This window comes from Erpetoichthys calabaricus, chromosome 11 (genome assembly GCF_900747795.2).
Source record: "Erpetoichthys calabaricus chromosome 11, fErpCal1.3, whole genome shotgun sequence".
NCBI classification, from domain to species: domain Eukaryota; kingdom Metazoa; phylum Chordata; class Cladistia; order Polypteriformes; family Polypteridae; genus Erpetoichthys; species Erpetoichthys calabaricus.
In genome coordinates this window covers 39,995,574-40,012,189 of record NC_041404.2, presented here as the reverse complement: position 1 = coordinate 40,012,189, position 16,616 = coordinate 39,995,574, and the positions used below count along the sequence as shown (strand labels likewise).

Sequence of the window (16,616 nt, the reverse complement as noted above, 5' to 3'; positions counted from 1 at the left end):
TTCGCAGCGGAGAAGTAGTGTGTTAAAGAGGTTATGTAAACATATATATACATATACATATATACATATATATACATATCTACATATACACATATCTACATATACATATATATACATATATACATACATACATAGTGCGTTGTAACACGGGCTGTGATTGTTACATGGGAGGGAGACGACAAATCACAGCTTCCCGCTTTCTAATCGGGCCTGTGATTGGTGCTTTGACTGATGCCCAGATCCCACAGTATCTCCCCTTAGGAGAGGCGTTAGGCAAGTGTCATTGAATAGCGGCACTGCAAGTTTAGTTTCTTTTCAATAAAGTCAGGCGATAGGCAAGTGTCATTGAATAGCGGCGCGTCATTGAAGAGCGGCGCTGCAAGTTTAGTTTCTTTTCAATAAAGTCAGGCGTTAGGCAAGTGTCATTGAATAGCGGCGGTGCTGCAAGTTTAGTTTCTTTTCAATAAAGTCAGGTGCGCTTTGCAGCGGCGAAGTTCTGCTTTTAAATTTTTATTAAGAAGAAAAGAAAACCTTTTTAAACTGAGGGAAAATATACCAATAACAATTTGTTAAGGATCTGTTTTTTTGTGAAGCTGCCTTTACACAGCCTGTCCGCTGTTTTATAAACGAACGCCATATAAGGCCGTCCTTTCTCCTTCACAGTCAGTTCACGTGATTACGTGTGAGGCGTGATGACGCGATACGCAACCCCGCCTCCCACGGCCAGCGAGCTGCCGTCCATTACTGTATATGGACAAAAAAGAGGTTCCAGTTATGACCGTTACGCTTTGAATTTTGAAATGAAACCTGCCTAACTTTTGTAAGTAAGCTGTAAGGAATGAGCCTGCCAAATTTCAGCCTTCCACCTACACAGGAAGTTGGAGAATTAGTGATGAGTGAGTGAGTGAGTGAGTGAGTGAGTGAGTGAGTGAGTGAGTGAGTGAGTCAGTCAGTCAGTCAGTCAGTCAGTCAGTCAGTCAGTCAGTCAGTCAGTGAGGGCTTTGCCTTTTATTAGTATAGATTATCATAATATTAATTAATGATAATAATCCAAGTAAATGGGGTGTATCTTTGTTTTTGTTGATTAATCTGTGGAAAGTGTGGAAGAATAAACCGAGGAAAACAGGAGCTTCATCAAGCAGTCAGTAATTTTTATTAGCAATGGGTGAGTAGCTGTGAGTTCTCCGCTTGCAAGCCAAAGAGAAGCCCCCCTTACAGTCCCCAAACAGCTCCTTATATTGTGAGCTTGTTTATTTCTTAAGGAGTAGTTCCCTTTCCAACATAAGTCATAAGTCATCTTATGGCTAATAAGTCATACAGCTATTTTAACATAAAAACATAAGTTCTTAAAAAGCAGTTTGTACTTTAAGCACAGAGTACATTCTTGCTCAACAGTCCGGCATAATGACAGGCCATATGTTAACCTTTGAAAGTATGGAAGATATGTAATTTTTATTCCACAAAAGCACCTTGAGTTGCATGTAAATATATGATAAGGTGCTATATAAATTTATTATTATTGTTATTATTAATTATTTGTCTTTGATGTTTTGGCGTGGAAACTCTGCTCTACATTTAATCAAAGCCCTCATCAACCTGACGACTTACTAAATTTAATTATAAACTGAGATAACTCTCCATCCTCTTTTATAAAAGGTCAAATTCGTTACTACACAGACCTAACTGGGTGATGAGTGGGTGGGGCAAATCTGCTAAGATATGAGTGGGTGGGGCAAATCTGGACAGGCAGCAAGACAAATATGAAGAGTAGAGTGTGCTCACCAGCAGTGTCGGGTGGGCTCAGGTCAGACAGGCGGGCAGTGGTGGTGCTGGGTGCAATGAGAATCTTGTTGGCATCCTTCCCTTGCAGGCCCAGCACTAATCTCCTGGCTTCATACATGTTCTGCACATTCCTTTCCAAGGCCTTGACTACAACTGACTATACAGGGAGAGAAGAACAAGAGCAGTGTTACATTAGTCTTCTGAACAAGAGGCATTGAACTGTCAGGGGTCCCTAATCTACTTACTGTGACACTACACTGGAATGAATGAGAGAAAACTGCAGTTTTATCACCTGTTAGCCACACTCTCCAGTCATGTATTTTGCTGTCTCCTGATACCTATGATGCTGAGACACACACTGAATGGCCAAAAGTTTGTGAAAACCTGACCATCAAACCGATATGAGCTTGTAGGACATCCAAATCCATAAACATGGCCATTATTATTGTGTTGTACCAAAGAAATATGCAGCTATAACAGGCCTCACTCTTCTAGGAAGGCTTTCCACACGATTTTAAAGTGTGTCTGTGGGAATTTGAGCCCATTCAGCCAATGCAGTATCTGTGAGGTCAGGTGGATGAGAAGAACTGTCTCGCAACTGACATTCCAGTTCATCATAGAGGTGTTTGATAGGGTAGAGGTCAAGGATCTGTGCAGGTCACTCAAGTTCCTCCATGTCTTTATGGACTTGCCTAAGTACACAGAGACTTTGTCATGCAGGAACAGAAAAGGGTCTTCTCAAACTGTTGCCACAATGTTGCAAGCCCTGAGACCAACGTGAATATCTCAAACCCTGACAAACATGCCCCGACTATCATCCCTTTTCAACCAAACTTTACAGTAGGCACTATGCAGTCCAGAAGATAATGTTGTCCTGGTATCCAAAAAAAACAGATTTGTCCATCAGACTGTCAGATAGTAAAGCATGATTGATCACTCCACATGTTTCCACTGATCCGGAGCCCAATGGCGGTGTGCTTTACACCACTACAGCCGACACTTAGTGACCTTAAGCTTGTGTGCAGCTGTTGGGTCATGGAAACTCATTTCATGAAGTTCCTGACACCCAGTTCTTATGCTGATGTTGTTTCCAGAGGCAGATTGGAACTCCGTTGTGAGTGATGTCATAGAGTAACGGCCCTCAACCACTGGGCCGCAAACCACTACTGGGCCATGGATTATTTAGCACCCGGCTACACAAAAAGAATAAAAAAGTTCCATCCATCCATTATCCCAACTACAGGGTCACGGGTGTCTGCTGGAGCCAATCCCAGCCAACACAGGGCGCAAGGCAGGAAACAAACCCCGGGCAGGGCGCCAGCCCACTGCAGGAATAAAAAAGTTTTTAATTTTATTTCCACTTTATTGACTACTAGCCATCACCTGCGGCTCCGCCCACGTAGTAGTGAAACAGGGCAGTGAGGAGGGCCCTGCCTGGCTCCCCACTCCTGACGTCACGCTTCCCCCTCCCCTCGGCCCACAGCCTCTGTCTCGGATTAGCGCGAATATGTCATTCCTGCAAACAAACTATGATTCTTAGTGCAATGACAGAAAGTCGCAAAATCAACCGGAATGTTCAAACAAATTATAGAAAAAACTAGATCTAAATCTGTTAAGTAGTTCTCTCATCTGCTAGCTAAGTGGAGGTAAGGAACACCCCAAGACTGGGGCGTGAGTGAGGAAGACCCTTCCCAACTCACCTTGGCCCGCTGCATATTTCTCGGATTCGTAAAAATAAATAGGTACCGCAAGTGAACTATGATACATAGCACGATGAGAGTCTTCAAGCAAATTATAGAAAAAAACCTGATCTAAATCCGTTAAGTAGTTCTCTAGTGAAAAGCGGACAGACAGACGTTGGATTTTACATTTATAGAGATTGGAGTCTGCAGGGTGTTTTATTTTGCAAAATGACCAGATCATGTCTGTAGAACAGGGAGTATGCTGTATTGTTTATGCACCTTGACTGCCACTATCGTTAAGAAATAGGAGGGCAACAGTATTAATTAAGGTTTAGATGTGCGTGTAGATTGATTTGTTTTTGGTGTACAATTAACTGCTGATAACTTTCAATAATTGTGACCAGTTGTCATTCAACAATTTCCCCATCACTTCTGTCTTTGCCTCTTTCACACACTTGTCTCTTGTCACAGTTTTGGTGCCTGATAAAATGAGAAAATAACAAACATCTCTGGAGAGTTTCTTTGAAAAAAGGGAAAGACCCATTGATGAGACTGAAGACTTGCAACAAAAAGAAAGCTGCATTTAAAAGAAAATACCAACAGTTCTATTTAAATGATGTTTATCGTGACAGGTGATTCACATGCTCTTAGTCCGCTCTGTATAATATGTGGTGACCGGCTGTCCAATAAGGCCATGAAAAATCAAAACTGCTTCGACCACAGAGAGACCAAGCATCCTCCATTAAAAGACAAGTTACTTTATTATGCTTAATTATGCACATGCAATGGCTAGTCCATGGAAAAGTGTCTTACACGAAACCGGTCAGTGGTGCAAAAAAGATTGGAGACCACTGTCATAGAGGATTGGCCATTTTAACATGATATGCACTTCAGGACTCAGCTCATTGCTGAATGGTGAAATTTCACACAGTGATTTGTGACAAAGGTGGTATCCTATGACAGTGGCACATTAAACGTCACTGAGCTCTTCAGTTGGTTTCATTCTGTTTGCCAAAGGAGATGGGCTTCAGGTTATGCACTTGTTAGAAATGAAACACTTGAACTCAATCATTTAAAGGAGTGTCCACATACTCTTGGCAACATAGTGTCTATCTATGGATGTATATTTAATAATGTAATAATCTCAGATGTTACATCTTTTTACTTTCAAATCTGTCTTCAATAATATTTACAGTTTAATTCGAAACATTTGAAGGGATACCTAAGTCTGCCAGAGGGAACTCTAGGAGGATGCACTTTAGGAAGGCCTTCCTGACCCTGAAAATGGATATGAGGTTCAGTAGGCCTAATAAGTGGTCCCAGACTAGAGCTTAAAGGCTCCTTCCAGCCAGTTATGTTCTGACAAGGGTTCAGCTGCTGGAAGGAAGTGAGGCCAGACATACGAAGAAAGAGCAACAGGAGGTGAAATCGAGGAGTACTTAACTGCAGTGGTGTAAATGCAAGTTTTTACTGTACAACATTGTACAGTGTGTGAAACCTGAATCAGGATCTAGCTATGGTGCAAATGCACTGAAATAGCATCAATATGGAAACTGTGAGAGATTTTCTGCTGTGTGTTGTAAGTAACGTTTATGGACTGAACAAGGTGTTAATTGATAGTGTTCTTTTGTGAGTAGCATACCATCGTTAGTGGAACAAAATAACGAATAGCACAGAGAACCCTGTGGGGATGCAGACAGCCTACATAACAGTGGCACATCCTTTATATCCCACACTCACCTGTCTCTGACATCCCTACCTTAGCAGGCTGCTTCAGCTTCTCCTTGAGGCCAATGGAAACCCCCAGGGTACGCATGATGTGGCTGAGCTGGTTTGGGTCCACGTCAGCATTGGTCTCCAGATCAAACATCAAGCAGAGAGGCAGACAGTCCTGTGGACAGGAGAGTTTAGCATTGCGGAGGCAGACTCAAGCCACACTCAAGGTCCATCTCTTCACAAAGCTCATTTCTGTTTTTATTCCTTACCAGAAGGAGTTGTTTGGCCAGACAAACTGATTCAATAGGGCCCCTGATGAGCAGAGTCGAGCGACTGGGATTGCAGTTCAAGTCCTGCAGCACAATCTGCGTGTGGGTCACCTGCATGACATTGCCAAGGTTGGACCCATTTTGTCCAAGGAGAAAGAGCCTCTGCTGCGAAGTGACGTCCAACTGGGTGCTGACATTGAGGGCCATTTCTGCGCTTGCCAGGAGCTCAATTAATATGGCTGTCGCCTTCTGTTTAGATGTACAAAGAAGAGGAGTTGGAACAAAATCTCTTTGTGGATATCACTGAATTATTGCTTAATAATAATATAATAACTTTATTTATATAGCGCATTATCATACATTTACATGCAACTTAGGGTGCTTTCCACAGATTAATCAACAAAAACAAAACATATACCTCATTTACGTGGATTATTATCATTAATTAATACTATGATAATTTCTAATAAATGTAAGTATACTGAATATAAAATCAAGCAGGTATTATTAAGTAAAATTTAATCACTAAAGTGCAAAACAAATCTTCACTCTTACCAGAAAAATGTTTTCTAATTAACATATTTATACATCAAGGTAGACAAAAGAACAACAGATCTAATTAATATATATAAAAATACAGTATACAGTATATCTACATTTTACCTAGGCATATGTACATGGCAACCCTTGTCAACCCTTGTCGCTTGTTATCAATTTGGCCTTGAATTGTAATTCTTAGACCGCAACGGTTTAGAGTGGAAAGTCAAAAGTTGGGTTGAGGTGGAATAATGGCGCCCCTGATCAGTTTTTAGAAACCAGACAACAACAAGCCATCTTTTCACACATTACCATCTTAAAAATAAATAAGTCATTCTCTAAGAATCTAGCCATCTTACAAAGTGGTGCATTAGGCAAAAATGGGGTAAGTTGAAAGTTTAGGAACCTGGTGTAAACGTTTATTGTCAAACTTCTCATTAATTTTATGTCCTATATTATAATTTAAATAATGATCATGATAATCTTCAAGGATTCCAATGTTCAAACTCATGTGGCGTGAAGTTAACAGTAGCTAAAAGGCAGAGAACAGAACTTTAGATAGGACCAAAATATATCTTCTGTCATGTAAAAGGCCTCATGTATTCTTAATTTTTTTGTTAAGGTTCAGCAAAGTGTAGCATCTGTAGAGCAGCATAGGATAGTTGGTGAGAGGCCCGGAAGACATGCGGCTGTTGGAGAATCTGAGAGAGTTGAGGAGACAGAGCAGCATCTGCATGGCCTGTGCTCTCACATCAGCCAATACAGTATACTGTCCTACATTGCTTTCAAATCAGTACGGAATGTTAAGTAGTTGTGGTGGTAATATGATAATATGATCATGGAAACACAGGGCTAACTTTGAGTCTCCAAGCAGTTTTTGGAAGTAGAAGTACCTGTAGGAAAGCACCATATGCACAATGACAATACACAAACTCCTAAACCCATTCCAGTATTGCAACAGCTGGTCACTGAGTTGTTAAGTAATTGTCCTCGGATCCACCTGCTCCATCATCCTCCAGGTTTGTTTTTGCTGACTACGCCACTTCGAAACAAGACGGAGACACTGAATAATGGGTGGGTACCACCATTGGTAAACTTCATTTAATAGGTCAAAAGAAGTAAGATTGTAGGTCCACGGCTACTTCACTAATAAGCTTGTGTGACAATGCAGGTTCAGCTCAATGCTCCCACTTCCTCTTTGGGAGCTCTTGAATCCGACACCATCGGTAATGTAACCAGATGAGCTGGACAATGAGGACACCAAACGAAGCAAGGGGAAAGGTGTAAATTGCAGAAGTGCTTTTATTACAAAACAACAGTCAAAACCAAAACAGTGTTCAAATAAAAGTGCAGTGCATCAAAATGTCAGTAAATAAATGATCCATAAAACTAGGGTGATCCAAATTGGAGGTTAGAATAATTCCATTAAATAATTCCATTAAAAACGAGGTTAAAATACTGGCTGGAAGCAGTCCTCTAAAAACCCAGTGCCATCTTTAGCTGTAGGCTCCCCTGCTTCTCCCATCCAGGCCCTGCACCAGGGGAGTCGCCCTTCCTGCAGCTGACCTTCTCCTGCTGCTGGTCTGGTAAGCGTCCCATTCCCTGGCTTCGTTGAGCTCTTCCAGACAGAGACTTAGGTTTCCCAACGACCAGGGTGCTCATGCTGGGGCTTCAACATCCCAAGCCCCTGACTCCCGCTGCCTTCCATGGCCTTACACAGCGAGCCAACCACATTCCGGTCACACCTGCTCCCCTTAAGCGCTCAGCAGGAGTGACCACTTCTTTCTGTCCCTGAGTGTTGGCCAAGCACTCTACTAAGGGGCTCCTCTCCCAGCTGCCTGTCATTAATACAGCGAGTCTCGTGTGCTCGCTCACTCACTCGCATACCGAACCCTTAGTCTCCCGCCTTTTTCTCCCTTAACCTCCATTTCGTTCTTTCCAATCTTTTTTCTCTTTCTTCCCCCCTCCACACTCGTGCTTCTCCTATTTATAATGGGGATGTGGCACAGGTGCAGCAGCGGTCCCACACCTGTGCATTTCAGTGTGGAAACACCCAAGCAAATATCGTGCCAGGGGAACCACTCTGGCCACGCTATCACGCCCCCTCTTTAAGCTGCGAGTGCGGTGATTATTTATTTAAAATTGGCCTGTTATTCTGAGCTGCGGACCTGCAATATCACAGCTTGCTCTATAAAATACGACTCTCTCCACAGCAGAAGTTGTCTTGCTCGGAGCCAGCGTTCAGAAATGAACACTGTCCTCTGGTTATCCACATTCTTTTATAAGGGAAGAAGCCAGAAGTAGCTGGGCTTCCGATAATTCAACCTTAGTGACTTCATGTGTCCAGTGTTTTTACTTTCTCTATTTCAGGGAAACAAAGACAGAAGTTGTTACTGACAGTGTTAATACATTTAAATTCTTATTCATCATAAATACAAGATCAGAGGCATAGGTACATTCCGTAGGTATGGGCGTGTGACACCAGTTCATTTTCTTATGAGAGAACTTGTACTGGAATCTCAGTTATGTCTCTTGTTTTGCTCACGTAAAGCACCTTCAGGTGGTCCATGGCTTAAAAGTCACTATATCATCTTAATATTATTTAGATAGTGACACTTGTGTACACAAAGAGAATGGCAGGCTTCTGCGCTCATTTCTCTGCTAGTCAAATAATTCCTGTGTAACCTCATTGCTACACAGCTGGCACCAATTCTTAGGCTACTTTCAGATGTGGGTAGCACATGGCTATTTACAGCATTCAGGCACATCCAATCAAGGTGTAGCAAGATACTTGGACAAAAATATGGAAATGATATGGAATGTGGAAATCAATCAAGCACTTTGTAAGGACAAAAGTGTTAGATAAAGACCCTTGGAAACATAGGTGTGTATGAGTAATCAGCCTGACCTGAACAGAAGCATGGTTCCCTTGTAGTCCTCTCACTGTGCACGTGCCACCATAAAGATTAGCGTGCTGCCTGACGCTCACGCTGACATCAAAGGTCTGAGTGATGTGACGAATCAAAGGAGAGTTGGTGTCAGGTGTCACTTGAGGAAGGATGCTTAGAGGAAGCTCAAAACTAAGAGCTAGAGGCTGCAGGTCCTGTGGGATAAAAAAAAAGATAGCAGTGAGTTTATATAAAGACTGGCCAGCAGGATAAAACTTCTCATAATGGCCATCATTTCCACTTCCAATTCCAATACACACAAGGCAGATCTCTTAAAGATCTCTTAAAGCAAGCATCAGTCCCTGAGAACTGCATATTGCCTACCCTGATCTTCCTCCTGGCCACTTCCACTCCTGGTTGAGGTCCAGCTATTGAGACCTAACAAAAAAAAAACCAGAATTAATAAAATATTTCTTTGCAGTAGGAAACTAAACACATGCAAGATTCAGAAAACCACCCTTCTTGATTGAGAAGAATCTAAACATGACCCACCCTTCTCAATTCAGAAAAGCCCTCACACAGCCCAAACTGATCAGTTCAGAAAAACATCCTCGTACCTGGTTGCTCTTCTCCATGTTCACATTGTTACGGTTGGAGTCTGGGAAGTGGATGTGGCAGCCACTCTCCTCCATGACCTTGCGAATGTTACACCCACCCTTGCCAATGACATGTGAGTGGTCGGTGTGGGCCACGTCCATCTTCAGTGTGACCTTGCTGGCCTGTGGAGACAAAGAACGTGGGTGAGGATTGGTGCGACAAAGTCATGAAGCTTCATACTCTGCACTATGTGTGAAGTCTCAGTATTTTGCCATTCACAGTAGTGGCAAAGTCCAGTGCCCTTCTTCATGTGGAGAGCTGCCTCCAGCACAGATATCATTCTGGGCAAGCCAATCGTTGCATCCTTTTCCATACCTCATATGGGTCATGGGTTTGAGGGTCCTGCTTGACATTTCTTAATCAGAATAGGCATGGCTTTCAAGACCAATCCTCAAAAAACATGTGGTGATATGCAGCAAATTCAGTATTCCACTCACAAGTTGGCTGTTTTCATCATGACCATTTCACTTGATTAATGAGATGATCCCATCTAGAATTTTATTTTTAATTCTTCCAAAAAGTTGGGGCCTTCTACATGCACTTTCCAGGATTAGGAGGTACCTCATAGGTATAGTGCTGTCCCCTAGTGGCTTCAACTGTCACTGCCCTCCTATGGAAGCTCTTCACCTTTCTTTGGCATACAGGCCACCATCAACTGTGGACATGGACGGAGCACTGGCTGAGAACGGTGCACCCTAGTGGACTAGTTGTAAAAGAGCAATCCAGCCCTTAAAAAATAAGTCAGCTTAGCTCCAGCATTTTAAACTGTATATCTTATGATGGAGAACACCCTCCAAATCTTTACATTAACGATTACATTTAAACAGACCAAAAACAATCAAATGAGCTGTAGAACACATAACACATTCTGGCTGCTCCACTAGGCCTCACCGCACAAGTTTATTTAGATTAGATTATTTCTCGCCCACTTGGCCACCAACCAAAATCACAGTACCGCATTCACCAAAATCTTTCCAGCTCCCCCATGACTTTCTTTCCCATAATCTCTTTAAGTGAAGACTTTGCTACCAAGATCAGTGCACCTCTGCTAAGAAGCGGCCTTTGAACCCCACCCTGTGAGGTCACTTCTAGGCCAAATACCAAGAGAAAACACATTCACAGCCAAAAAGTGGTCCTTAAAAACAATGGAGCTACCTCTTCAGAACTTCCTTTTGGAAACCTCATGTATTTCTACATTCATGAGCCCCATTTCACAACTGAACAGCTAGAAGTCCTGCTTAGCACTAGTGCTACCTGTCCTTCAAATAATAAATAATGGGTCCTCTTGTGCCAATTTGTTTTCCACTTTTTCCTCTGGCTACCCCTCACCAACTAGGTATCCTGCCATAATCTCAAGGTATTCATCAGCTGGAACACACTGAATTTAGAGAGCTGTAAAATCCAGTTGTAGGTACTCCAGGTTTTGATTTGAGCAATTCACAGATTGGTGCATGAGAGAGAGAGGAGGACTTGAGAAGTTTATGAGGATTGTCCAGGATATGTATGAGGGAGGAAGGACCCAGGTTAACAGCAGTGCTGGGGTAACAGAAAGACTTCAGTTAGAGTAGGTCTGCACCAGGGGTTTTCTTCAAATCCTTACCTCTTTGGTCTGGTCATGGATGTGTTGAGTCATGGGATAAAGGACCAATCCCCCTGGTGCAGGCCTTTCGCTGATGACATTGTGTTGTGTAGCACCAGAAAAGAAGAAGTGAAGAGGAAGTCGGAAAAATGGTGAAGAGCTTTGGAAGATGGAGCATCGAAGAGAAATAGGAAAAAAACAACAATATATGAGGTCTAATTATAATCAGGATTCATAAGTTCACCTGCAGAAAGAGCTGTTGAAAAGAGTGGATAAACGTAAATGTCTGGGATTAGTGGTAGACCAGATGGAAAATTAGATGTAGAGTGCAGTGTGGATGGAACAACTGGAGCAAGGTATCAGGAATGTTGTGTGATCAAAGAATTCTTGCAAAGGTTAAAGGTGAGATTTTTAAGACAGTGGTAAGACCACCAATGATGTATGGAGCTGAGTAAGTAAATGCAGAGCAGGAGAAGAAGTTAGATGTGGCAGAAATCAGAATGTTGAGATGGACGTGTGGAGTTACAAAATGAGAAAGAATAAGAAATGAGACTATCAGAGGTGCAACAAAAGTGGGAGAGAAATCTAAGAAAGTGCAGGAAAGTAGGTTAAAGTGGTATGGACATGTGATGAGGGAAGACAAGGAATAACTGGGAAAAAAAGTGATGGGAGTGGAAGTACAGGGGAAGAGAAAGTGAGGGAGGCCAAAATGGAGGTGGATGGATAAAGTAAAAGAGGATCCGAAGGAGAAGGGCTTGACTGGCAAGGAGGTGCAGGACCAAGCTGTATGAAGAAAGTTAATCAAGTATATCAACTCTACATAGAAGTGGGAACAGATGAAGGAAAAGAAGAAAAGACAAAGAATTTTATTTTCTACATACTTGCAGCTGTTGAAATCTGTGGCTTTGAATGAAGCTCACAAAGAAAATAAACATGTGGCAGCTCATACCTGTGCCTCCAGAACTTGTAAAATTCTCCTTTTTGCTTCCTCAACTCCTGCTTTCACTCCTTCTACCTTAACATGAGGATCTAGTTGTAGAGAAAGAAATAAACAAAAACACATCAAGACCTCCTCACATCCAATAAATGATCACCCTGACAGTGGTTGAAACCTGGAAAAGCCACAAGAAGCTCTACATAAAAAGGGGTCTTTCAGTACTGAATTTCAGAGCTGATTAGATGTGACCCAGGAGACAGGATAAGGAAACTGATGGCTGCAGTGGGTGTGGTCACTCTCAGCCACCTCCAAGGGGAGGGGCCTTTCACAACTGGTATTGGTCTTAACTTGATTCTAACATCATGCCATCATGTTCAGGAAATGTCTGACTGGTGAATTTGTACAAATGAATTCTGCCAGCAGGATTCACTTAGTATAGTGCCTTATCATCGTAAATAAATGCATACAATAACAAGAAAAGATTCGAAAATGGAAATGAAGGGTGCAATTGAAAATCACTGGAAAAGTTGTCAAATGTAACATGGCCTGTACATCCTGTCACTTTGTTGCACGAACGCATGGGCAGCAAACACTCATTTCATGAGTAACACCAAATAACAAAAGCATTACTATAAAAGCAAAAGGAATATTGTTCTCCATTTTTACCAGGATGATTTAACTGCTGCCTAAATAGGCAAAATACAGAGGGGCCCACTCTCCTCCAAATCTTTTTTGCCTGGTGACAGAAGTAGAGAGGCTTGCTGGTACTTTGCATGTTAATGATGAAGGTATTATGCAAACATACTGAGGTGTAGGTCAACAAAGCACAGCGTGAAACCAAACTAGCGGAGGAAGGAAGTTGGGAGATCAAATTTGGATTTGGATTCGAGCCCAGTGAACTCTGTGTATAAATGCTGTTAATGTGGCATAATGTGGCATGCTTTCTTACCTTTCTTTGACTTTGCTCCTATTTTCAGCTTTGAGGGCCATTTGATCTGCGTCCCAGTTTCATCCATGACCTGTGAAGACCAGAACATTATCAAGACATAAAATGGCAGATATGAAAGCAAATATACATTTGCACACCGTGGCCCTCCAAAGGGCTAGGCTGCCTCAGGGCCTCAAATATGTGACCTGTGCGCAAAATCCTGCATCCTGCTCAAATTTATGACATCAATATGAGTTGTACAGCAATCCCTCGCTATATCGCGCTTCGACTTTCACGGCTTCACTCTATCGCGGATTTTATATGTAGGTATATTTAAATATATACCGCGGATTTCTGCGGACAATGGGTCGTTTAATTTCTGGTACATGCTTCCTCAGTTGGTTTGCCCAGTTGATTTCATACAAGGGATGCTATTGGCAGATGGCTGAGAAGCTACCCAACCAGAGCGCGTATTACGTATTAAATAAAACTCCTCAAATATATTGTGAGCACGGGGGCTGTTCGCACCCCTAGAAGATACGGCCGCTCCTCAAAAAACGCTAAAAGATTACCTTCACATTGCTCTCTTCTTTGCTGAGCTTACATATGGCTGCTTTGTCAAGCGACATGCTTCCTGAACAGTGCTTCGCATACTTAAAAGCTCGAAGGGCACGTATTGATTTTTGATTGTTTGTTTTTCTCTCTCTCTCTCTCTCTGACATTCTCTGCTCCTGACAGAGGGGGTGTGAGCAGAGGGGCTGTTCGCACACTGGCCTAGAGGATATGGATGCTCCTCTAAAAAATGCTGAAAGACTACCTTTACATTGTACATCCTTGCAGCTGCTTTGTCCGGCGGTGCTTCGCATACTTAAAAGCCAAACAGCCCTATTGATTTTTGTTTGCTTTTTTCTCTCTCTCTGACATTCTCTGCTCCAGACGTGCACTCCTTTGAAGAAGAAGATATGTTTGCATTCTTTTAATTGTGAGATGGAACTGTCATCTCTGTTTTGTCATGGAGCACAGTTTAAACTTTTGAAAAAGAGACAAATGTTTGTTTGCAGTGTTTGAATAACATTCCTGTCTCTCTACAACCTCCTGTGTTTCTGTGCAAATCTGTGACCCAAGCATGACAATATAAAAATAACCATATAAACATATGGTTTCTACTTCGTGGATTTTCACCTTTCGCGTGTTCTGGAACGCAGCCCCCACAACAGAGGAGGGATTACTGTAATGACAGTCTGCTGATGGTGAGCCAGCTGATGTTCAGGTGTCAGAAACACTTCAGTGATAGGTGCTTCTTTGATGGACAAGAAACACAAGACAAACACAGAGTGAAGAACAACAGTGTAAGCCAGGGTCCAAGGAGCCATTAATACTACAGCTTGTAAAATTTACTTCTTGTCCCACTTGTGGTTCATTTTAATTTTGTTTGTGAGAAGTTAAGTTTTTCATTATTTAAGTATTATTCTGGTTTGGTTTTGTAATTTTTAGGATGCATGATGGTTTAAGGGCGGCACGGTGGCGCAGTGGGTAGCGCTGCTGCCTCGCAGTTGGGAGACCTGGGGACCTGGGTTCGCTTCCCGGGTCCTCCCTGCGTGGAGTTTGCATGTTCTCGTGGGTTTCTTCCGGGCGCTCCGGTTTCCTCCCACAGTCCAAAGACATGCAGGTTAGGTGGATTGGCGATTCTAAATTGGCCCTAGTGTGTGCTTGGTGTTTGTGTGTGTCCTGCGGTGGGTTGGCACCCTGCCTGGGATTGGTTCGTGCCCTGTGTTGGCTGGGATTGGCTCCAGCAGACCCCCGTGACCCTTTGTTTGGATTCAGCAGGTTGGAAAATGGATGGCTGGATGGATGATGGTTTAATTAATAATAATAATAATTTATATAGCACTTTTCTCAATACTCAAAGCGCTCTCCACACAGGGAAGACCTGGGATGTGAACCCATGATCTCTCTTAATTCACAAAATTAACCTGTAGAAAAAATGTGTGCATGCCCATGCACTAGTGGCTACTGTCACCTCCAAAGTACTCTCCTTCCACAGCTATGCATTTAGTTTGACGACATCGCCATTGCTGGAAACATATGGGTGCTCTGTTTCTGGAAGAGCCTTGAGATCCTTTGTCACTTTATGCTGGATGCCAGAAAGGTCTGAAAATCTTCATCCTTTCATTGCAAATTTTATTACAAGGGGATATTCACAAGTTAGGTGAATAAGGTGAATGATACAATTTTGTAATTGATTCCTCAGCCAGAAAGTAATGAAAGCTGAGCAAATCATGGCCTGGGGCATTGACATGATGGATGGATGACCTACTTCTAGTGACATAGTTCACATCTTCTCATCCCTTCGAACCCCGTCCCTGCCAAAAGAGATTCTACTTTCCTGGGCCCTTGAGCAAGACCCTTAACCTGTAAATGCTCCAGGGGTGCTGTACAATGGCTGACCCTGCGCTCTGAGCCCAAGGGATATGCGAAAACTAACAAATTCCTAATACAAGAAATTGCATAAGATGAAATAAAGAACAAACCTCTTATGACTTTTTCATAGCATCCTCACTATATGCCCCTATCACCATCTCCAAGGATTCAGCAGCACTTTTACTGATCTTCACACAGAATTTAATGTTAATGCTCTGATCTAGATTTCAAAGCAGCTTGTTCATGGGAAAGGTGCTATATAAATAAAATGTTTTTATTATTATTATTATTATTATTATTATTATTATTATTATTATTATTATTATTATTATTATTATTATTACAGTATGTTTATTTACCCATTATCATTTTGTGATGCCTGCTTGCAACAACTGACGTCACCAGCATGAAAGTATAGTTATAGATACCACACAGCTCTCGGAATCCATAATTGGATTCAGTTCTTTAAAAAATAACAATCTTTTCCTTGGTTTCTTGTTCTTCTGGTATTCTGAAAGTTTGTGTGCTCTTTTCAACGAGTTTGTTTTGTGGTTTGGCTAAAGTTGTTCAGTTCTTCTCATTTTCCAGTTTACAACCCGCCTTTTTTAATCCACTTCCCGGTCCTATTACAGTGTCTCCTTTCTCACCATGAGCCTCGGTATATTAAACGTTGTACAGACTGACGGACTTTTTGATGGTGGCAGACTACAGCATTGAACTGAAACACTTCCAATCCCTTGGGCTGGTGTGAACCTTAAAACACTAAAAGTTACACACGAGGTGTGCCAACACTGTAATTGAGCACAGAGGTGCTGAATTATAGGCTCACAGGATTAGAGGGCATCATGAGGGATGTAGCACATGCACCACATGTGTTTTGTCTGCATCAGTATTTTTCATCCATTATTATTTGAAGATCTTTTCATTTTTGTTCATTGTGAACCTCCAATTCACTATGTTTTGTTTTTTATTTGATTTTTGTATTGTTTCTTTTACTTATAATGATGATGATGGTACCTCACTGCCTTTTTCAGGGCCATCCTTGCCTTTTGCCATTTCCATAATCTGGAGATTTTTGTTTATCTGTTGCTATGATGGTTGCTACCATGTGATTGGTTCATTACATGTGTTCTTGCATGCGTTCTTGCATGCAATGTATCCTTGCTTTGGGATTTTAAGAATTAAGATTTAAGTTTTCTTTGATTAGGGATTTCTTTTTT

General features: G+C 42.1%; 1 protein-coding gene across 1 annotated transcript in view; it reads right to left on the bottom strand.

The window, feature by feature from the left end:
• The window catches only part of bicc2 (bicaudal C homolog 2), a 76,373-nt gene that overhangs the window by 39,594 nt on the left and 20,163 nt on the right, over positions 1 to 16,616 (bottom strand). The window contains 8 exon segments of the mRNA XM_051933858.1: positions 1,783 to 1,939; positions 5,224 to 5,355; positions 5,450 to 5,698; positions 8,895 to 9,089; positions 9,259 to 9,312; positions 9,492 to 9,653; positions 12,060 to 12,139; positions 12,997 to 13,066. Coding sequence (XP_051789818.1) covers positions 1,783 to 1,939; positions 5,224 to 5,355; positions 5,450 to 5,698; positions 8,895 to 9,089; positions 9,259 to 9,312; positions 9,492 to 9,653; positions 12,060 to 12,139; positions 12,997 to 13,066 — 1,099 coding nt within the window.